This window comes from Leptodactylus fuscus, chromosome 1, assembly GCF_031893055.1.
Source record: "Leptodactylus fuscus isolate aLepFus1 chromosome 1, aLepFus1.hap2, whole genome shotgun sequence".
Classification (NCBI taxonomy): domain Eukaryota; kingdom Metazoa; phylum Chordata; class Amphibia; order Anura; family Leptodactylidae; genus Leptodactylus; species Leptodactylus fuscus.
The window spans coordinates 310,254,760-310,279,231 of record NC_134265.1 but is presented as its reverse complement, the minus strand read 5'-3'; the positions used below and the strand labels follow the sequence as shown (position 1 = coordinate 310,279,231).

General features: G+C 43.4%; 1 protein-coding gene across 1 annotated transcript; it reads right to left on the bottom strand.

The window, feature by feature from the left end:
* Positions 1–170: 170 nt before the first annotated feature.
* Positions 171–22,210, bottom strand: CFAP97 (cilia and flagella associated protein 97). The gene is made up of 6 exons (XM_075259228.1): positions 22,099–22,210; positions 18,985–19,798; positions 18,711–18,782; positions 7,286–7,554; positions 2,583–2,745; positions 171–916 (listed from the first exon to the last, which is right to left on the bottom strand). Exons 2-6 carry the CDS (start codon positions 19,775–19,777, stop codon positions 810–812), a joined length of 1,404 nt encoding a protein of 467 aa, XP_075115329.1. The 5' UTR covers positions 19,778–19,798; positions 22,099–22,210; the 3' UTR covers positions 171–809.
* Positions 22,211–24,472: the final 2,262 nt, after the last annotated feature.

Genomic DNA, 24,472 nt, shown 5'->3' with positions numbered 1-24,472 from the left:
TGGTGCGTGATTTTGTGCACGTAATTTTGCGGGCGCAAAATTACGCGCTGTATACGATCGTAACCCCCATTGAAATCAATGGGATCTTTTTTGACCGCACAAACTCTGACACGCGTATACATGCCAGATTGCGCGCCAGTTTACTCCGTGTGAATTCAGCCTAAGGGTCATTATGTGTTAGTAGGAAAAGCAGGACTCTCAGGTTTTCTTTAGGAGTCCAGGCAGAAATACCTTAGCTCCTTATATTAAAATATTGAATCAAACTATATATCTCCAAAACTCAGCATGTCCTCCTAAATCGCCCCTGGTTAGGGAACCTGACAGTGTGACCTATAATACAGAGTAGCCTGAAATGTGGCACAAATATATTTTACAAACCGAATAACTCACTTTGAGATTTCCTATGTAATACAAGTCACTATTCAAAGAGTAGAAAGCATACAAAGATGAATCAGAATACAATAAAATAGGTAAATCAGAACTTTACAATATCAAGAAAAATATAAAAACAGCTGGAATGTAGCAGATCCATACACGGCCATTTTTAGGTCTCAGGATTAACAGGGAAACACAATATAATCTTCAATACAACAGGCAAGGTAACGGCTGCCTTCCCATAAGTGCATTCGGCAAGAATATACTTATTTTTATCAAAATATATGTATAAAAACAATATAAATAAACCTTACACCACATCATACTGTTCACTCATTAAGACAAGGAATTTCACCATAGCAGCAGGAAGCGTGATTTACAAAATAATTTAATTGAGGAATTGTAGTACGTTAAGAATATGTCTGGTTGGGTCATTACATCCAAGCTGCTCGGACGTTGCTGGTCTTGGTGGGTCGAAGTAGAGCTGCGCTGCTTCCCATGCGACTACTTCGACTGCTGGCACTTGATACCCGAGAACCACCTAAAAGATACAAATATTTTTGTAAAAATATTAGCATGTATAGAAAGTAAGTACTCTCCCCATGATAAGCTAATGACAATGTGGCTTGCTACTCAATTCCCAAGCAGCGCCACCTAAAGGGAATATAAAATATTGCACAGCTTCAATCTGACTCAATGGAATGTCTGTTTAAAGGGATCCTATCATTGGATACCCTTTTTTCCTGACTAAAACGTAGGAATAGCCTTAAGAAAGGCTATTCTTCTCCTACCTTTGGATGTCTTCTCCGCACCGTCGTTTGGTAGAAATCCGTTTTTTCTTTGGTATGTAAAGGAGTTCTCTCGCAGCACTGGGGGCCTCCCCAATGCTGCGAGAGCACTCTCCAGCAACGCCTCTGTCTTCTTCTGGAACGCCCTCTCTCCCTGCGTCTTCTTCCGTCCTGGATTTCAATCTTCTAGGCCTCGGGCAGAGCCGATTGAGCATGCCAGCGGCCGCGAGAAAAATGGCCGCTTATACAGCCTACTGAGAACTCATTTGCATATTGATGAAAAAATGGATTTCTACCAAACGGCGGCGCAGAGAAGATATCTAAAGGTAGGAGAAGAATAGCTTTTCTTAAGGCTATTCCTTCGTGTTAGTCAGAAAAAAAGGGTATTCAATGTTAGGATCCCTTAAATGTACAAATAATCCAAACCCAACTAGAAGGGAGAGAAACAGGGCTGTGGAATCGGTTGCCCAAAGCACCAACTCTGATGTCTCTTTTTCCACAGCTTGAGCCCTTCACAAACGGCTGACAGCCATGGTCAGATAAAAGCAGTAAAGATCTCTAATTCATGGAAAAAAGCTAGTGATTGAATTCCTATGAAGTGAAATATACCTAACTTATCTAATTTATAGATAAAAAATATAGTCCAGCTCACCCAATAGCTTGTCAATAATCACCTGATACCTCTAGCCGAGATGCACGGACACCGATGGACTCCCTCGGTCAGTGAAGACTTGATAAATTAGGAAAGAAATCCAGCATTCACGGACAAGAAGATAGTATAAAACTTTTTCACTTTATTTCTTCATGTAAAAAATTTGCATTCCATGTTCATAGAGGTGCTGCATCGGCGGATCAAGCGTATCGCTAATAACAGTTGCTATGCGTTTCAGGACATAGTCCCTTCCTCATGGCTGGGACTATGAGGAAGGGACTATGTCCTGAAACGCGTAGCAACTGTTATTAGCGATACGCTTGATCCGCCGATGCAGCACCTCTATGAACATGGAATGCAAATTTTTTACATGAAGAAATAAAGTGAAAAAGTTTTATACTATCTTCTTGTCCGTGAATGCTGGATTTCTCTCCTATCTAATTTATGTCTAATTCATATGACATCACATTTAAGTGAATGAAGCGGAGCTGCAATACCGCACAGCGGCTGTACACTATAGGGTATTATGGTTGGTTTTCATTGAAGTGGCTGCAGCACTCACCAGCTGTGATGTCTTCAAACAGGTGATTGGCAGGGATCCCAAATGTTGGAACCCTCGTGCTATTCACTGAATGACCTGAAAGTCTGGAAAACCCCTTTTAAGGAGTCTGACCCCAAACACAACTCTTGCTTCTGAGTTGACTAGTGCAGGAATGACGGAGCTATGTTTATTATGTAATGCCCCACAGAGCTTAAGAAGTACTTGCCTGATGATGATGCATGGCTGAGACGGCTCACAGAAGCCTTCCCAGGCCTTGGGGATGTTGCTGTAGAGCTCAAGTATCCAGCTTGCCGTTGGTAGTCCAGTAGCTGCTCCGAGCGGGTCATGCCTACTGTTGGTTTTACTGACTCTAATCTCTTCAGCAAAGCCTAAAAGACAAAAACCTTAGTTACCAGCCATGACATAGTAGGACTAGGATTGTAGTCATCTCCACCATGTTACATGTCACTAGACCCTGAACGATTTATTTACAGTTTCACCAAGAACGAAATAACTTTTCTCCCTATAATTAAATTATACAATAACTAAAAATAATCATTTTAGTTTAACACCAGAGTCCGTAAATTTATTACTGATTAAGACTTCCCATCCCTGGCTAGAATGGTTTACATAGTAGGCTGTATCTATACAAATCCAGGTCGGACAGCATTTGTCACCTTTTATGTTCGTAGCTATAAATCCTATGACCGGTATATATCTCATAACTGAATTACTTCTCACCAGGTTACTAACATACACTAAATAATGTGAGCCTAATGAAGATCTAGGATACAGCAAAGCCCTAAAGGATGTCGAGATGATCGACTCCTACACAGGTGATCAGCCAAGTGAGACACCACAGGAAAAAGGTTTAATCTGTTCAGCAAGAAGAACGAGAAGCAATATATATACAAGAGTAGGCAAATATGGAGACTTATTGTCCTTCATGTCTTAACTTTTTAAAAAGGAAAAGTTAAAGGGATTCAATCACTAAAATTACATTTTTTTCTCGATCACATGTAGGAATAGCCTTAAGAAAGGCTATTCTTCTCCTACCTTTAGATGTCTTCTCCAGGCCGCCGTTCGATAGAAATTCCGTTTTTTGTCTGTATGCAAAAGAGTTCTCTCGCAGCACTGGGGGCGGGCCCCACCACTCAAACAGCACTGGTCCCCAGTGCTGTGAGAGAACTCTCCAGCACCACTTTCATCTTCTTCAGGAATGGCCTCTCCTTGCGCCTTCTGCCAGCGCTTGGCTTCAAACTTCTACGCGTGTGCAGACTGCTCTGCCATCGGGCCTCGGGCAGAGGCGACTGCGCATGCCCACAGACCACAAGAAAATGGCCGCTTACACAGCTTACTGTGTAAGCAGCCATTTTTCTTGTGGCCGCAAGCATGCGCAATCTGCTCTGCCCGAGGCCTAGAAGATTGGAACCCAGAACCCAACGGAAGATGACACAGGGAGAGGGCATTCCTGAAGATGATAGAGGTGGCGCTGGAGAGTTCTCTCGCAGCATTGGGGACGAAGCCACTGCTGTTTGAGTGCTGAGGACCTCCCCCAGTGCTGCAAGAGAACTCAATTTCATACAGACGAAAACCGGGATTTCTACCGAACGGTGGCGAAGACATCTAAATGTAGAAGTATAGCCTTTCTTAAGGCTATTCCAACATGTCATCGAAAAAAAAAATATGTGATTTTAATGATAGAATCCCTGTAACCTCAGCGACTCCATCTCTATTGGAGACTCTGCTGAAAAAAAACGGGAGTCAGAACAGGAGTCGGACTGTGTAAAAATAGAGGAGTCGGTGGTTTGGCCTACTGACTTCAGAGCGCTAGGAAAAACGCCAGATGGGTGCAGCAACCACAAGATGATGGAAGACTATACCCACCTACACCAGTGTCGTGCCTGAACATACAGCGAGATCTGGCCTGGTGTCTATATTTCCTGTATTGTGCTGGCGTTATTACATCAGGGAGAAGGGCAATGGGAAATAAAAATCTGTGTGTACTGCGCTGTGGCAAATGTTGCTGCAGTATAAAGCAACTGGATATAAACAGTCCAAAAATACAGTCCATCTGAAGATACAGAATGGGGTGCAGTTTTATTTTATTGCTATAGTTTTCAGTCTGGAAAATGAGATAATTTGTCACTATTTAAAAGGAATGACCAGGAATATGGGATGGGACTGACTACTAGTTGTGCACACGTCCCACAATGCCTCTTGTTCTGCTCTTTCTATTGAAGCTGGCATCTATGACATATCATAGCGGGCACAAGCTGCGTATGGGGAGCTGTAGACGCACATTCATTGCATCACTGTGGCCTCAGACAGCTGGACCCCTGACAGCTGACTGTCCCACCTGTTCCAACTTATTTATATGACATCCTTCTTAAATGTCACTTTCACAAGGCTGCTGCTGCAGCGGCGTTTACTTACACGTGTGTCCTTCCACATTGTACGTCTAGAAACGGTCTATGATTTCAAGGATTAAACAGGAAAATACAAATAATGGGGCAGATTTATTAAATGGTCTAAAAGCAAAATGTTCTTAGTTGCAAATAGCAGCCAATCACAGAGCAGCTTTCAATTTTCAGAAGCAGAATACAAAATGAAAGCTGTGCTGTTACTGGTTGCTAATGGGCAACCAAGTTAGTTTTTAATAAATCAGCCCCCATTGGGCCCCATCACATGACTAGTACAAGTATAAATGTGGTCAGAGAGGCCAGAACGAAACGTGCGGCAGACTTTTAATGTCATTACGATTCAAGTTGCCACATAACAGAAAGTAGGGGATCGATATAAACGCTGCAGAATAAAACTGCATCAAAATTGCAAAGTCTGACCTGGAGCTTAGGCAGACGTCCTGTTTAAGGCTTTTTTTTTCCTTTTGAGCCTCGAGTTGCTCATAAAATAACTTACTACATGTACAATACACACGGTTATAACAGGTGCGTTTTCAGGGAATCCTTAAAAGTTGCTACTGAACAGAAAACTATTAAGGATCTCTCGACTCGCCGTGTACAAATCCATTATGTCTTCATAGATCTTGTACAATGGCGGCTCACTAGATTTCATTTTCTCAAACATCAGTTATCCAAGACAAACAAAAAAAAAAAAAAAATCCAACTAATATCGTGTTCATAGTGTGACCGCATGCAAAACTATTCCAATCCATGTGTATTCCTATTACTCTAAGCACTGTATAGATGAAATATAATTCTTTCCATTACATAGACAGGCATGCCAAGTATTGTATGAGCGGCAGCTAAGGTATTTGTTGCTCTGATACTATGGTGCCCTCTACTGTTCAACCTATTTATTACATTTTCAATTTTCCAAGCTCTAATGTGTACATTGCTTATAGAAGGATGCAATATACAATATATTCCCGTTTTTAGATGAAGCTTAGACCTGGTTCACATCTGCGTTCGGTAATCCGTTTGGGGAGTCTGCATGGGGACCCCCCTGAACGGAATACCGAACGCATTGGCAAGTGGTGAGCAGTGAAAACACACGGACCCCATAGACTATAATGGTGTCCGTTTGCCTTCTGCATGCTGTCTGCATGAGTCATGCCGACATGAAAGTAGATCGTGAAGTACTTTTCAGCCCGCATGTTTCATGCGGACATCACGTGGAAAGCACACGGACCCCATTATTGTCCATGGGGTCCTTGTGCTTTCATAAGCACTCTGCTTGCCAATGCGTTCGGTATTCCGTTTGGGGGGGTCCCCATGCAGACTCCTGAATGGAATATCGAACACCAATGTGAACCCAGCCTTAGTTTTTTGAGATCATACTTATGGTGTTTTTGGGGGAAAAAAATTAAGATATGCTCTCAGATACTGAGGTATTCCTTTATATAAGATTAATGGGAATCTGTCAGGCCTACCCAATAATTGTACCATGTACCAAGACCTTTAATAGGGGCAGAAACATACCTTTGTCACCACAAACTGATGAAGCAATACAGAGAATTAGTGCCCAATGTCTGCCCATGACATTGTCTACATCTCAGTAGTCTTTTTTTTTTTTTTTTCTTTAAATGTAGATTGTGAGCCCCATATAAAGCTCACAATGTACATTTTTCCCTATCAGTATGTCTTTTGGAATATGGGATGGAAATCCACGCAAACACGGGAAGAACATACAAACTCCTTCCAGATGGGTTTTTTGCCCTTGGCGGGATTTGAACACCAGGACTCCAGCGCTGCAAGGCTGCAGTGCTAACCACTGAGCCACCGTGTGGCCCCCTACATCTCAGTAGTCTGTAGACAAGTCTGGTAAATTAGCCTGATCCCCAATATGCTTGAGGCTGATTTGCATCTGCATAAATAGATGATTATATCTGCACTGCTTCATTAGTAGGTGGCCATAAAGGTTAGCCAGAATCCCATCTGCTTTGTAGTTATTGTAAAACACTGTGTTTTTGCTGGCCTTTTTGCAGCGTTTAAACTACGTGGGACCCTGACCTTTATGTCAAATGTGAAAATTACAACATGAGGTAATTTGTTCTTCAGAATCGTAGACAAAGAATGAAAGATTCTCCAAGCACAAATGTAAATCACTCCTGTTTTCTAGGTGAAGCTATAGTAATTCTTTCCAATGGTGGAAGGCAAAGAGGATGAGACTCAATGCAAAAAAGATGCACAGTGGAAGTGATGCAGTTTCCAAAACAGTCACGTTTTTGGAAATTGCAGAATATCAATTACAACTACAGAAATGCTGGGGGTTTCCTTATAGGTATAATTGAAGCAGAAAGTCTGCAAAAATTACTCTGCAGACACTTTGCGAAATGCCCCACAGGAAAAAACATGATTGATTTCTGATGTGGTTTTTCCTATTGCACTTTTTCTCTGTGGCCCGCTACATGAGGCCTTAGCCTTAATTGTATTAATTGGATGCTTGTAATTATACAACAGCACTCACCAGGTTTTCCCTTTCTATACGTTGCTGTTCCTTCTGGCGATTAAGTGCGCTGTGGTAGAGGCGGGTAGGAGGCGTGTTCAGTTTCTTAGGAGTTAAACTCTTGCCTTTAGATTTTGCGGCATGTCTGGATAGTTCCTTGAGTAGTCTCTGGTTCTCTCGATCAATCTGTCTCACTTCTTCATTAGTGAAAGAGTAGTTCTTCTTCAGTTGGAATGCCGGCTGATCAAGAGTAAAGCTTTCCTGATCCTTCTTATCTAGATGCATAAAGGCTGCAGAAAAAGTAAACAGTAATGAAACAACCATGATAGACGTTTCATTTGTATAGAGCATTTACCTGAAAGGAAAGGATATAAAAAGCATGTGCCGTTCATTTGTAGTTGCCCCAAATCTGTTCCATGGCACAGCGCATCTGCACCCGCTACACTACCCAAAGGTTGTCATCACACACATTGGTCCCTGTTCGCACCGAAACTCACTAAGATTTACTTTAACCTATAAGTACATATATTATATCCACGTAGATCTTGCCCATGGTTTGCGGATCTTGTAACAAGCTGTGCACCCGTGTGTCCATCACATGACCATGGATTGTCCATAATAAGACCAAGGACCGATTTTATCCACTGGAAGTAACTAGAATGAATGACAGCAAGCAGAGACTTAGAAAACTATGAGGAAAGTACAGGGTGGCCATAATATAACCTCAGGTGTTTGGAGTCGTGCGCAGGCTGACCCAAGGGACGGAATTGCCTGACAATTTGTATGTGTGTTAATCAAGGCATGGGGAAATGGACGGCATGAAAAAAAAAAAAAAACCCCTAAAAATCATCACCAACTGCTTCCTCGTGACAGTGACACCCGCATGACATTTGCATTAATGTTTCTGGTCAGAGTGGAAGTGGATACCAATTGGCCATGGAATATCCTGTGGAGCGACAAAGCGCATTTTTACCTGAATGGAACGGTCAACACACAGAACTGTCGCATATGGGCCACTGAAAACCCGCGAGCGCTCGAGGGGGTTCCGCTGCATTCGCCCAAGGTGACCGTTTGATGTGGGTTCACCTCATCGTTCATGATCGGACCGTTCTTTTTAGAAGATTTGGGCCCAACTGGGGTTGCCACCTGTTCCGTCACAGTAGCGAGGTACCGGACAATGCTGGAAACAGTGGTCGTTCCCCAACTCCAACAGCGGCAGTGTCTGCAGACGACCACCTTCATGCAGGATGGAGCCCCTCCTCACATCGCAAATCCTGTGAAGAACGCTCTTCGTGCACATTTTCCCGATGACAGGATTTTGAGCCGCTAATTCCCTACAGTGTGGCCCCCGCGCTCTCCGGATCTCACTCCTTGTGATTTCTGGTTGTGGGGACATTTGAAGGAGCGTGTTTATCGGGGGAATGTCGAAACCCTGCCTGACCTCAAAGACCGCATCAATTGGAAGTCCGCAGCATCTCACCAGAGACGTTACACGCAAGCGTCGAGCACGTTCTGCATAGGATGACCATGCTCACCATGCATGATGGCGGCCACATTGAACAGTCATGCTAGTCGGTGGTCCAAATGGGACATCCCCAAGTATCGACAGATGGGTTTTGCGCCGCGCGCTCACTGTACAGCGCCACATTATCCCCTGGTGGGGAGTTTTCGTATTTTTTTTTTTTTTAATTTGTTTCATGCCGTCCATTTCCCCATGCCTTGATTAGTACACATACAAATTTTCAGTAAATTCCGTCCATTGGGTCAGCCTACACACGACTCCAAACACCTGAGGTTATATTATGGCCACTCTGTATATTGGATATTTGTACAAGAGTGGCTTTACACTACTGTAATTTAATGTCTGTTGCCCTCATCCATCATAAGATGAGAGAAACAGACATTAAGTGATTGATGCAGATGGAGCCCCCTGTCTATTGTCCATCTGCATTCAGCCTCATGGAAAAAATACACGATTGAAATCTTGAAAAAGTTGTGCAGACATGAAGTCTTCCATCACGTGTTTTACATTGGCGCCAATAGAACGGATACAGATGGAGGGGGCTCTGTTGTTGTCCATTACTCTACTACAGAATTTCCCCATAGTGGGACTATTAGAGGATTATCTTATCTTAATTACTACTTAGGTTCGCACCTGAATTTGGGTTTCCATTTGGGGGATCCACTTAGGGACCCCCCACAAACGGAAACCTTATCCACTTAAAAAAAGAAAGAAAATGATTACCTGCGGACCCCATAGACTCTAATGGGGTTTGCCAGGTTCTCTAAACATTTTTCAAGCGGAATGGGGAACAGAAACCCCCAGCGGAGAGCAAGCGAAGAGAAGACAGAAAAAACAAAACAAAACAGTGAAACTGAGTGATAGAGTCAAGTTCACACTTGACAACAGCTTTAACCATTTTTTTCTGAATCCAGAGTTGGAACAATTTTTCACAGACTTCAGCCAAAATTGGTCCCGACTCTGACTCTATAGCACTGGTATAAAACCAAAATGCTGCAATTATTAATGCAATAAACTACAAGTCCCATAATGCTCTGCGAGACGAGCTAAAAGCCTCTGGTTGCCTAGATATGCTCCAACAGATGCAATGGTGTCTATGACAACAAACATGATGTTCCTGAAATAATCACGTATGTGACTCACTCCATAAATACTAACAATGGAAGCAGATAAAGAAGCATCAAGATATGTCTAGAAAATCATTACCACAATACAATACAATGCAATAATGGAGCGTAAATGTGCACATAATAACCTAATGAAGGATTCTTAAAGCCCATGTATATCTCTTGTATCACAATCTAGCCATGTTAGACCGGGGGAGGATGACCGTCATGGTCCTCAAAGGGAGTCCAAGAAAATCTCTCTTCTTTCATGACATCTCCATTAGGATTTCCTTGACTCTAAAGGAACAGAAAAACCAAACTACCTGACGGGGACGGATCTGTAGGATCAAAGAGATCTCTGTGGACCCTACTGACAATGAAGGGGGCTGTCAGGTGTCTTATGTTATCCGGTATTTTGTAGGCAGGACTTTTTAGTCTACCATTTTATATGGAATCTGTGGTGAGGGCACCTAACCGAGTGAACATAGATTAACTATATGCCACATAAATCTCCAGTTAGGACATATATGTTTATGAGGGTGTCCTGACTTTTCTCTAGGGGCACATGTTGGCAGAAAGAAGATTCAGGCAATTTAGATTTTAACATGCCCTATACTTTGCACACAAGGTAGACAAGTTTCCACCAGAGGTGTCTGCCAGCACATCGCTCCCCTCCCACTCAACAGATTTGACTTGAGGGTGTTGCCTAAATGTTCCCCTGGATTCTGTCCTTTAAAGGGAGTCTACCACTTGCCCCAAGTATATTCCACTGTCACAAGCACATTACAGAATATTGTTATAGAACATTCCGTTGTTAGGTATGTCACTCTTGTAAATTTGGAGAAAAACAACTTTGGGGTCTATACATATGATTAAGTCGGTGCACTGGGGGCGGGCCTTCAGTCCTGGGAGCACTGCTCTTGCTGCTCAAGTAGGATGGGTGATGTCATAGCAGCGGAAGGATCGATTCCCACTGCATGGATTAGTGTAACAGGAGATGGTGGGGGTCTTGGTGGCAAGAGCTGAAGGCCCAACCCAAGTGCACCAACTCTGCTCTATATGGTGCAATAGCTTATTATTGCTTGGTGAGGGAACCACTAGGCTGCTACCTGAAGAAGTAGTTTCAGTTCAGTGGCTACTGACCAAGGAAGGTCTCATGAGACATTGGTATTTGGCACCAAAGGAACAGGCAGAGACATGGTCAAAGGACAAGCCGAGGTCAGGACAGGCAAAGTTTTTCCATAACAGTGTTCAGGCAATGGTGGGGTGAGGTGGTAGAGATTCAATATAGATAACTGGCAGAGGGGAGTGGGACAAGGATAGGACACCGTATACGCAGAAGGGAAAGCAACTTCATGGTATAGTAGCAAGCTATAATCCTTATCTGTGAGGGTAGCTGCCTCAAATAACCTTGAAAGAGAAGGGACTGAACACTAGAAAAAAAATAAAGTTCTGTGTTCTGACCCTTCACATTAGCAGAGGCCACAGAGACAAGGGGTACGGCAGGCAGACCCGCAGCGCTGGAATCCATGATGGAAGGAGGTGAGGGGAGATGCTAGAGCAAGCCAAATGTATGTGTGTTATAGGAAGAATAGAGTAATAGCTGTCGGCTAACCTAAGGCCTACAGACACCTTGAGTTTTCTAATTTAGATGTCCTTTATGTCTCTTTAATCCCCTGAATCCACATAAATGAGACATCTGCTGCACCAACCGCACAGATCACGTGTAAGATACGATTAGACACATCTAAGATGTTAGCACCAGGTTAGGCCATTAACTGCAGACAAGCATAAGGGCATTTAACATAATGTTCTATAAGCCATCCCTGGATCACAATAAAAAGGCAAGTAGCTTTCAGGAAGACTACAAAGTGTCAAGAATAAGCCTCCATTAGCAATGTAAAAACACGGTGTTCAGTCCGGAGTGATGAATCTTATTTACATGCCAACTGCTCCATTAAGACGCCAAGAAAACACTATTCTAATAATGTGATTAGTAAAGAGAGAAGAGTCCTAGACAATTCTGCGGCATGTAAATTGTCTCTAATGACTAGCAATTCCTTCAGAAAGTGTATAAAAATATGAAAAGGAACCGGATCATAGGTGAAAATGCTCCCCGATCTGCAAGCCGCATGTCCTAGATCCGGAAGAGCTCAGCAGATTAATATAAAGTTTTATATAAGGGTACAAAACAAGCATAGCTGTTATTCAGTAAACAGGCCCGCTGGAAGAGATAGCCTGACTCCGCCCACTTGACAGTATAGTGCATAATTAGCATATTGGTCTGTGAGGGCTGGAAAGAAAATTACAACTGTATCGGAATCAAAGGAGCTATTGAAAGATGCAAAGAGCTGGAGGTTGTGAAAAGGTAAAAACTTTGATTTCCTTATCACATCTTACTTGCTTTACGTAGATTAGAGATTAAAGCAGTGTATACACATTACATGTATGTAGGGGACAACGCGGTGGCTCAGTGGTTAGCACTGAAGTCCTGGGTTCGAATCCCGCCAGGAACAACATCTGCAAGGAGTTTGTATGTTCTCCCAGATTTCCTCCCATTCTACAAAGACATACTGATAGGAAAAAAAAAAAAAAAATCTACACAATCCAAGCCAATCACGTAATGTGTATTGGGGCCTACTGACTATTCCCTGACAACAGATGTCAGTGGAGATTTGGATTGGCAGATGGATTTCCACTACTATCACATGGTGGTCAGTCAGGGTCAAATCCTTGAGAACAGGAGCTGACCATGAAACAATCCACGTTGCGGAAATGCAGTTGTTGTTTTTTTTTTTTTGTTGCAGATTTTCTTGCGTTTTTTTGGCTACAAAAGGGATGGAAAAAATATAGAAAGCTTCTTATACTTCCATCTTCTGCTAAATCCATTCCTGGCTTTGGCTCGGAAAACAGCAACAACAAAAAAAAGCTGCTTTTCCACAACATGGGGCCTTGACCTCAAAGAGGTGGGTTCTGGCACGCAGCTCCCTCACCTCTCGTACTTGTGAGCTTGTCTTATGGACATGTCGCCACTGCTTTAAAGTTTAAGGTGCACTTTAAAAAATTTCTAGATCTTCAAAAGATTATGCAGCGCATATACACATTATATGTACTTGGTTACAATATACCTACTTATAGTTATCTGTATAGATGTGTCTGCATATAAATGTATTCATAGATCTTATATAGGTACTAACAGCTATATAAACATCTGTGTTGGTTCTTATTGGTAGCACCAGGTCATTCGCCTCCAAGGTGTTGCAGCACGACTGGAGCAGATAGCAGCTGTTTATCGGATTCTCAGCGTGGGTGTCATGTCACCAGCCCACCATGAAGCACAGGAGCGGAGATTACTAGGTATATCCAGCAGGGAGGAGGAGAGAGATCTAAAAGACATACTCTGAAAACCTGTAATTTCCAGAATGATATCAGTGCAGTATTTATTCAACATGACGCATCTACAAAGTACAGGACGACATTGTACCCCAAAATACAGATCAAACCATAGCACTTCATAGTAAGATTAGACAATGTATATGGCCATTCACACAAAACAGAAGAGAGCTGCACAGAAATCAGCTCCAAAAACAGCACGTACTTACTGAGACTGTGCAACAATTGTGGATTTGGGAAAGAACCAATAATAGGAAAATTTCCCTCGAGTGGTTTCTATGGAGCTACAAGTACAGCGATGATCACGGATTTATAGGCAGTCGTCCTGCATGGTTTTCCCACTGACGTCAATACATTAATGTACACCCAGAGAAAGCCATCAGGGGATCGCAAGAAAATGATATAAAAGAAGAAAGGAACAATAACTGGGAAAGGGAAATAAATTGCCTCTACGAAAAATAGTTCTGGTTGTGTTCCCAAACACGCTTTATATGGCCATGGTCACATGGGGAACATTTACTAAAATATCTTTTAGTGTGTGAACATATCCTATATCTGAGTACAAGAACATCCTCACAAACAATAGAGTACAGTGTTCTGCAATAGTTTTAGGCAGGTAGTTGTGTGTATGTGGGGGATGCTGCCAAGTATGAAGTGTTACTAGATTATTTTTTATCAATTACATGAAGAGTAATCTAAATCTAATCTCATTTGGTGTGACCTTTGCCTTCTATCAAGTCTTCTCGGTATACCTGTAGACAGCATTTGAAGGAACTCAGCAGGGAGGTTGTCCCCAACATCTTAGAGAACTAAGGACAGATCTTCTGTGACTGTAGGGTTCATCAAATCCTTCTGTTTCATCATGTAATCCAAGACAGACTGGACAATTTTGAGATCAGGGCTTTGTGGGGACAGATCATCCCGTCCAGGACTCCAGAGGGCAAAGGTCACACCAAATTTTGATTTAGACTTCTCTTATGTTCATTCCCTTTGCTAAACTATTAAAACTTCTATTTTTTAAACTTTCTTAGTTCCCCCACGCCTGCTTAAACTTTTTGCATTTTTCTGATATCCAGATGGGAAAATAAGCTTTTGTCTTCAGGTAAGCATTACATAAGGCTACAATCCCGCTCTTCTTTCAATGACTTGCGGATGACTCTAAAGAGTTGGACAGCCTGTAAATGAGTCTATAGGTTGAAGTTCACACTGTTCAGAGGGGACAAAGGGTGGTCACTACTCACCAGGAGTGAACATAAGGTTACGTATGCTTAATGGGTGATAGAAACCCTAAAGGTGCATTCATACGGAGGAAAATGGTGAGGAATTTGGTGTGGAATTTTAGCGCTGAAAAAAAAGCCTCCTATTGACTTCAATGGGTTCCTTTTATTGCTAGCAGCTTTTGTTTCAGCGCTGAAATTCCACACCAAATTCCTCACCATTTTCCTCTGTGTGAACGTACCCTAATGAATATCCATGAGGAGCATTTTAGAGGAAGAAAGATAAAACTCAGAAAGATGAAATGTGTGTTATAAAATAATAACCCCCACACAGTGTGAAATATATTTATAGGAGGAACGCCTGGCCATGTTTTTGGAAGATCTGCTTTGCCCAGCTTTTGAGGTCAGACAGTAATTCCCTTGGCAAATTTCCAAAAGCTCCAAGACAACCACTACTTTGGAAGACACAACAAGCACAAGCTTTAGCACAGCTCCGTATGGAGACAGTCAGTAGTTTGCTTGAAGTTTTACGACTCCACAGAAACTTTTATCCACACAATGGTCATAATATGGAATCCGTAAGTTGGTTATAAACCTAAGCCCCATTTTCTATAGACTGTAGAGTCCCAGGCAAAGGACTTTCCACCCTGATTTGTATAGGAACAGAACAGCGATTCACACGAAAATGGGGCTCCAAAGCTGAATAACTGTAGACAATGTAGAATCACCTCTACAAGGTACTGGGATTGTAACACAGACTACCAAGGGGGTTATCACCGCCAATTGCATTTTTCATACTGATGACCTATCTACAAAATAAGTCATTAGTGTCTGATCTGTAGGGCTCAGACACTTGGATCCTGTGCAGATCAGCTATTCCAGCAGGCTTCAGGCACTGGGGAGCATGTGCATCCTGCTCCATTCAAGTCATAGGAACGTTGCATTCCCCAGAATCACTGCAATACATTGGTACATTGGACGTGACTGCAGCCTCGCTCCTATTACTATAAGAGCAGCACTGCACGCACTCCCCATCCGCTGCAGTAGCTGCCAGTGCCTGGATGCTGTCAGAACTGTTAATCTATGAAGGGTATCGGACCCCCATGGTAACCTCACAGATACTGATGAACGATTCTATGGATGGAACCAGAAAATCCTTATAGTGTCCAAATTCCCCAGACTGAATGTGATGTGGTCTGGAGACTTGGACTCCTTGTATCATAGCGATCTGCCTCCTTGAGGCTCCACTGTCCCAGTCTTTATATAATACAGGGCAGAGAAGCCATGAGGAAACAGGGATTCCTTGTGTCACAGGACACTATGATGTAAGGAGTCCTGGCCTACTGACTGGGTTCATGGCTGGAAATCCAGCTGATGTATAGATCAGATTTTCTAGTCCATATTCACCCAAGGACAGGAGGCTTTAGAACATGTCTATTATAATATTTCATGTTTTCTAACTCTATACAGCCCATTAATAATGGTTTCCCAGACCTCTGATAGTTGACCTGTCCTTATAGTAGGCAACCAATATCAGATTGGTGAAGTCCAACACAGGCATCCCCATTGATCAGGTGACTGAAGGGGAAGCCGGATCTTGGATAAGTGACATGTCTCCTTTATTATTTAGCAAGAATTCGTAAGGCTAAGCCATTAAAGTTCTGGAAAAACCCATTTAGGTCAACAAGTTATAGTCCAGCTTGTCCACATATAACTATCAGTTACTGCCATGCAAATAGGTTTCCACCTTTAACCTTCACTGAATTAGAGCTAGAAAGTAGATTACATAATCCACTAATCTGTTCTCAGGGTGAAAGATCCAATGACCACAGAGCTAATGCAGAGCTACAGATATGGGTTACATCTGCCCTGCCCATCAGCTTCTGTTCCACTATATTATATATATATATATATATATATATATATATATATATATATACACCATCATACATGTTGCCTCATAGGGTATAAGTGGATCTCTTCACATGTACAAGTATCTTAAAAAATGGACACACTATCTGCTTAAAGAGCAGTTACCCGTGGAAATCATAAACTATAATGGGGCCCGCTTGGTTTCCGCCCGAAAAGGTTAGCTAAGTTAATTAAGTAAATGTTCACCAAATACCTTCTGACACAATAGTAAACAATACAAAAAAAAAATTAAAATGAGAGTTACGCTTTAAACAAATTTCATCCACACGTTGCGTAAAATTTGCACCATGACAATCGATACTGCAGATTTTCACAGAGGATTTCACCCTTTAAAAGAGAACTGAAAGGGTGAAATTTGAGGCAAACTTAAAGCTATAAGGTCTCCATTAAATAAGGGAAGACTTAGTGTGGTTTTACCTTTAGCAGATTATCAGCCCTTCATGGACAACCTCCAAAATTTCAAATAAACACCAACATAATATAAGAGGATTGCAGTGTCCATTTGTATGTTCACTCATAGACTACATGGCGGGTATCAAGTGGCTCCCTGGCATGTCCTTCAGTAACCTCCTGTTCATACAGAGAACAGCTCCACAAACACAGTTAGACACATTTATGACTCTTCTTCCTGAATTATATACTTCTGAGGGTACAAACCAGTCAGATTTTTCCATGTTCTTATATTTTCTGCCCATGGAACTAGTTTTTTTTTTTTTTTTTTTAAATTTAATCTCTAACGGAAATGTGTAGTTCTGACTCTTAGTAGTGCTTCCAAACATATGAACGTAGATGAGGTATAAGTATCCATTAAAGAGGACCTTTCATCAGATCGGGCACATGCAGTTTTATATACTGCTGGAAAGCTGACAGTGCGCTGAATTCAGCGCACTATTGGCTTTCCCGATCTGTGCCCGGTGTAAAGCGCTATCGGTCCCGGGACCGTAGCGCTTTAGTGTCAGAAGGGTGTTTCTTACAGTTAGCCAGGGACGCCCTTCTGCCCAGCGGCGCCTATCGCGCTGTACTGTGGAGCGGAGAGGAACGCCCCCTCCCTCTGTTCACACAGCTCGTCCATAGACGAGTATTATCTGGAGGGGAGGGGGAGTTCCTCCCCGCACTCAATGTACAGCGCGATAGGCGCCGCTGGGCAGAAGGGAGTCCCTGGCTAAGTGTCAGAAATGCCCTTCTTACTGTAAAGAGCTACGGTATCGGGACCGATAGCGCCTTACACCGGGCACAGATCGGGAAAGCCGATAGTGCGCTGAATTCAGCACACTGTCAGCTTTCCAGCAGTATATAAAACTGCCTGTGCCCAATCTGATGAAAGGTCCTCTTTCAATGCAAGCATTTTCACCACAGTCACCACATACAGGTAACTATAACCCAGCACCCAGCTGTGCAACCTCCATAGACAACTTTGGTAGCAATATGGGTCGTACAGAAGAGCTCACTTAGTTTATGGAATTTATAATCTTCTAGATCTGCGCCAATGAACTGTAGGTACTACAGTAAAGAGAACTCATCTAGGAATAACCACAGCTAAACCAGAGAGCAATAAGCCACACAAATTCATCAAATGAAGAGCATCATGTATAAATGACCTATCCTCTCCCCATCACTCACAGCAGAGGTTGGGTTAGTTCACATGGGGCAAGATGGGGCGAATTTTGACGTGGAATCCTCCTCAAAATCAGCCCCCTCACAAGAGAGGTTTATGTAGACCACTAGTGTACTTTTATTCCGCTAGCGGAAAAAAGAAGCGAGCTGCCCTTTCTTCAGGCCGATTCCAAAGCTTATTCAGCCGCGGCGTCCGCCTCGCAGCAGCATCCTCCGGACTAGGCCCATTCATTTGGGCCTAATCTGGAGCGGAAAGCCGCAACGGAATGTACACACGTGGAATCCCCGTGTGAACTAGCCCGAACTGTGATGCTCACGCAGACTGCACGGTGGATCGGTGACACATACCTTGGCTTTACTGCGCATGGAACCGATGTGTCTCCCATATGAATTGAAGCCAAGGTGCACACACTCACTGTACCACTGAGCAAATGCTGCAGACACTAGGTAAGTACACAGGGTTTTTGGGGAGTTTTCCCTGATATTGATAGCTTTACATCAGAGCTATTTGCGATACTAAAACCCCAGTCCATAAAGACCTGTTTTTGAAACCCAAATAGCCCTAACAGGTTCCCTTTAAAATGATGCCAGGAACTTGCATTTCACCACATGGCAGTCAAATGGGTGGAGCAAACTAATAAAGACTGTAGAAGCATGCTTACCTTTCAGAAGCTGGTTCAGGTCCATGGCGTCCTGTAAAGCTTTCGGGTCAGATTTGCCATCAAGCTCTGGTTCTGAAAAAAAAGCATGTGGTGGACTCACTAAACAAGCGAGGTGAATATATAACCCTTATATTTATATTTCTTACTCCCACATTTTAAATCACTTCCAGTTACAAGACAATTCTTCTGATGTAATATATATCTAGTGATATGTCACATCCATAGCATTAAATTTAGAAACGAAAGTGTGGAAAAGTAATAGAAACGGAATTACCGCACGACTCCTGTCTGACGTTCTCTTGCCGCTTTACTTTAGCTTTTAGTGCTTCGCTGGTAGCCGCTATATCGAATGACTGTATGGGGCTGATGTCAGGGGTGGACAGTGGGGTCACATCAGTGACGGTGTCCTCTGACTCATCAGCATAGTCCCTGAGGTCTCTGACGGAGGGTCTAAATAACCTGCGCTCAGGAGAACGCACAGAGAAAGGAGCTTTATCTTTTGATGACTGATAGGATTTTGAGGTGTGATCGTCTGATGTCGCATCGGAAAACTCTGTATCGGAGCTGGAGATGGAAGAAGGAAAGTCTCTGCTGTACTTTCCTGTGCTCTTCTTCCCAATGTTCGTTTGCTTTGCAGGTCTTGCTCTGGAGCTGCGACTCTCCTCCTCACTACTGTCATCTTCATCGGGGTAGTAATTATCCTCAAAGTCTCGTCTTATCTGGGGGATTCCTGTGGGAATTGTGGCTTCTATTCTCAAGCTTTGTCCAGAACTCCTACCAGATTTGACAGCACTGCTGGGTCTTTTGGTGTCCGCTGACAACACCAGCTCTGGAGACTTCTGTTTGGCTTCCTTGGAGAGATCTTCAGTCTCTCCATTACTTGGCCCTTGTTTCGGTTCATCTACTCTTTCACTGTCCTCAGATTCAGAATCATGTTTATTTTGCTTGTGTTCAGACATGCTGGGACCTGATGTACTGAAACTTTCACGTTTCGTTTCCTCGCTATCACTGTCAAAAAAGGAGTGATCCACTTCGCCATCATCAGATAGATTTCCATATCGATCCATTATGCTGTATAGGCTTACAACCTGGAGATGAAAGTAAGAATTAACATGCAGTAAATGTATTAGATTGTATACATGAAAAGGGGTCTTTAGCAGTGAGGCTTCGGGTCACATCCTAATCCTATAAATCAGGGGTAGGGAACGTACGGCTCTCCAGCTGTTGCAAAACTACAACTCCCAGCATGTATACTTGCTCTGCTGTTCTTGGAACTCCCATGGAAGTGAATGGAGCATGCTGGGAGTTGTAGTTTCACAGCAACTGGAGAGCCAAAGGTTCCCTACCCTTGCTATAAATGAAGGACAAAATTCATCTAACTGCATCAGCCTTCATTCACACTGGGGGTATTGTGCCTGTGTTTAAGGATCCATATCCAGATGTAACATATCTGGTTCTACTAAAAAGAATGAAAGCACCATAGAGCTATATGGTTTATATGGTGTGGCTGTTACCACCAGAATACAGACAATTAAACAATAAATCAATACATTCAGGTACACTTGTACAGGGAAGGTTGTCAATCAATAAGAAGGACCGCCCACTGGACTCCTAACTCCAAAATGAGCAAGAAATTAAGGAAACACATTACTTAGCTATACTAAATCTTCCACAAAACTCTAACGAACTGCTCAGCTCGATGACATGATGTCCGCTGACTGCAGGTGACAGGTTCCATTTACATGGAATGAATTGTAAAACACATCATACTGCAAAGTGCTAATTTGTAAAATTGTCTACAATAAAACCGACAATGTAATGGGGCAGATTCACTGTACTATAAAGAGCACGTAATAGATAAAGATTATGTCATTTGTGTCAGATTGCTGGGGGTCTAAAAATTGGGAGCCCCTACCAGCTATGAAATGATGTAGAAGCTGGACTTGGAAGAAGTGGGTGAAAGTCCCACTTAAAGTGTCCTGCTTTGGTCTCCACCTCCCATTGAAAACAATCAGGGTGGAATTTGGTGCTGATTTTGAGCATTTTACAGTCTGTGCATAGCGGATGGGACTCCAGTGACTTCTTTATCCCAAAGCCAGAAGTGGCTTAAAAAGCTATGGGAAATATAAAGAAGGCTCCGTTACATCTCCCTGCAGATAAATCCCCTCCTGGCTTTCAGCTCAATATGTAGCCTCAGCTTTAATAGATTTGACACACACATGTGTGAATGTATGACGACTAGTGTACATACCTGTGTGGCTGTTACTAGCCACCTTAATTCACTATGCATATTAGGTAATAAGTGCACCCAAGGCAATCCTGATCCCATCAAGTGCTCTGGATTAAGCTGATAAGCCTTTCCCAATACCCCCCACCCTGACTGACTGCACCAGCTTTTTCCAACATCTCTGGTATTCAGATAAATCTTGTGCAGGAATCGCTGGTCCGGCGCACACCCACATGTTGGCAGTAGTTCTACTGAGCATTCTGAGGCTGTTGCCCACAGCAGGAAGTATACCGCGCCAACATGAGGCCAAGAGTGATCGCTGCCTCTGCAGAATTATTATTGGCAATACCAGAGACATTTGCAAAGGCTGGTGCTCGGAATCAGGGTGAAGAGGGAGTCAATGGGCAAGGATCAGGAGTAGAAGCAGGAGCAGCGGACAGAACTAGGACCGCCCACTTGCCATAGTGGATTTCTTGGCTACCATAATGTTAGGAATGGCTATAGAGGTAAGTGTCCACGGGTATCCAAGTGCTAGGAGTTGTTTAGTAGAAAACATAACCCAGGTATAGCGAGACATGTCTGACGTTACAGCTTGAAGGACTATTGTAAGACAGTGCTGGTTCTGTCCAATCGTCCCCAGATTGTCATCATCATCATCATCACCCCCTTCATTAATGTCATTCATCATCGGACTGACATTTCCACACATGATTAATGTCAAGCAGAAAACACGGATGACAAGATGGAAGGGAGTTACCAGGGCCACTCATTGGTCACATGTAAGCGTACACACTAGTATCCATGACACACTGTGTAATGCCGCAGCTGATCTAGTCACTATGTGAACACACTCAGTGCTGCCCCCTGCTGTAATAGATCAGTGAGGCTGCTGTAGAATTACAGGTTACTGTAAGGTACTGTACACACATGACAGCTGTCAATCAATGCTGTGCGGTGAGGACGCATCAGGTCTCCATGGAGACGGGGGGCGGAGCTTCCTGCCGTACAGCGCTGGTCAGTGCCTGTGCACACAGTACTACACGTATACGGTATATTATCTTATTATATCATACGCGTCCGCCGACACCTGCACAACACACACTGAGGACATAAGGAGGAACCCAGCCCCAACATAACGGGAGGTGACGGCCCCGCCATTACCTGCTCTCCTCACTAGTCCGCACAGCAGTACTCGGCGGCGCTGTACACAGGACACTCGGCTCCTTCTCTGCCTCCGCGCTCTACTCGCCACTCTAGCTTTCGCACAACATAGCTCCAGTCTGCCACGAAAGCCACGCCCCGGTAACGAAGGCATCACTTCCGCTACAAGGAAGCGCCCGAGCGCCATCTTTCTTAAGGGCAAGTGAGGGCATAACGTGATTGTATTGTATATGGCATTGCTGTGGCGGCCTCATAACCAGGGAATGTCAAGCTGCAGCTAAAAAAAACATAACAGAAAAATGGAAGATTAGTTGAAATTAAATATTTCTCTGTGTTTTTCTTACCTTATTAAAGGGGCTCTATCAGCAAAATTATGCTAATAGAGCCCCACATATGCGTGAATAGCCTTTAAAAAGGCTATTCGGGCACCGCTAATGTTATATTAACCCACGGTCCCGTTTTTAAATAAAAGGATAAAAATATATATGCAAAACTTACCTGAACGTGCACCCTGCGCGGGGGTGCACGATGTGACGTCAGCTTCGGGCACGCCTGCCTCTTCTGTCTTCTTGTAGTAATGCCCTCTTGCTCCATGTCTTCTTCTGGCTTCTTCTCGTGAAATCCCGCGCCTGCGTAGTAGCGCTTCCCTCCTAATTGCTACTGCGCAGGCTCACTTGCCATTTCACTTAATGGCAGTTTGCGATTGTACTGCGCATGCGCAGTACTGTCGCGTACGTCTACGGGGACTGAGCCTGCGCAATAGCGATTCGGAGGGAAGCGCTACTACGCAGGCGCGGGATTTGAAGAGAAGAAGCCGGAAGAAGACACGGAGCAAGAGGGCATTACTCCAAGAAGACAGAAGAGGCTGGCGTGCCCGAAGCTGACGTCGCATCGTTTATCCCCGCCCATGGTGCACGTTCAGGTAAGTTTTGCATATATGTTTTTATCCTTTTATTTAAAAACGGGACCGGGGGTTAATATAAGATTTACGGTGCCTGAATAGCTTTTTTAAAGGCTATTCACGCATATATGGGGCTCTATTAGCCTGATTTTGCTGATAGAGCCCCTTTAAGGCCGGGGCCCTACGCTGCAATTTGTTCTGCCACGGGCAAAATTGTGGTGTTTTACAGGTATTCTAGCAAATACCAAACCCACTTTGTGTTAAAAACCACGATGCAGACACGCCATGATTTCCAAAATCGGCGCAGTTTTGGAAATCACAGCATGTCAATTATACCTACGGAAATGCCAGCGTTTTCCTCATAGCATAGGTATTATTGAAACATAAAGTCTGCAGAGGAAACCTCTGTGAACCGCAATGTGATGCTGTCGCGTTTTTCTTCCACAGTGCTTTTTTGTAAGGGACGTCCTGTGGGGCCTTAGCCAAAATCTATTGGGAAAACTCTTGTGTTTCCGTAGCTAAAATTTTTCAAAAACACATATTTTCAGCAAAGTTTTTTTTTCCCGCAATGTCTATGGGGTTGGGAGCGTGGAGAAGTGAGGAGTCAAAGATTTCTGTGTTTCAAACTTTACAGATTCATGTCACAGCTGGAAGAAGTGGTCATGGCGGTCCATAGGGAAGAGACAGGAAATATGGGAAGACATCTCCTGTGAGTATTACTGCACAAAATATTACTGCATTGTATTTATTGTAATGTTACCGCTAGCATCCCCCAACCCCCACCGCTGTTTGAGGTGGACTATCAAAAGATGAACAACACCCCGCCCTTATGTATATACACCCATATGATATGTATATACACCCTGATGTCATCACCTGCTCCTGACCTCTGTATTACTCCATATGATATGTATGTACCCCCTGATGTCATCACCTGCTCCTGACCTCTGTATTACTCCATATGATATGTATGTACCCCCTGATGACATCACCTGCTCCTGACCTCCGTATTACTCCATATGATAAGTTTATACCCCCCTGATGACATCACCTGCTCCTGACCTCCGTATTACTCCATATGATAAGTTTATACCCCCCTGATGACATAATCTGCTCCTGACCTCCGTATTATTCCATATGATATGTATATACCCCCCTGATGACATCACCTGCTCCTGACCTCTGTATTACTCCATATGATATGATATGTATATACCCCCTGATGACATCACCTACTCCTGACCTCCTTATTACTCCATATGATATGTATGTACCCCCTGATGACATCACCTGCTCCTGACCTCCGTATTACTCCATATGATAAGTTTTTACCCCCCTGATGACATCACCTGCTCCTGACCTCCGTATTACTCCATATGATAAGTTTATACCCCCCTGATGACATCACCTGCTCCTGACCTCCGTATTACTCCATATGATAAGTTTATACCCCCTGATGACATAATCTGCTCC

Excerpts from the sequence above, each read along its gene's own strand:
- CFAP97 (XM_075259228.1), bottom strand. The coding sequence starts at position 19,777 with ATGGATCGATATGGAAATCTATCTGATGATGGCGAAGTGGATCACTCC. Across the intron at positions 7,555-18,710 it reads CCTGAACCAGCTTCTGAAAG|CCTTTATGCATCTAGATAAG; the intron begins GTAAGCATGCTT and ends CTTTTTCTGCAG. Across the intron at positions 2,746-7,285 it reads GTATAGAAAGGGAAAACCTG|GCTTTGCTGAAGAGATTAGA; the intron begins GTGAGTGCTGTT and ends TTTGTCTTTTAG.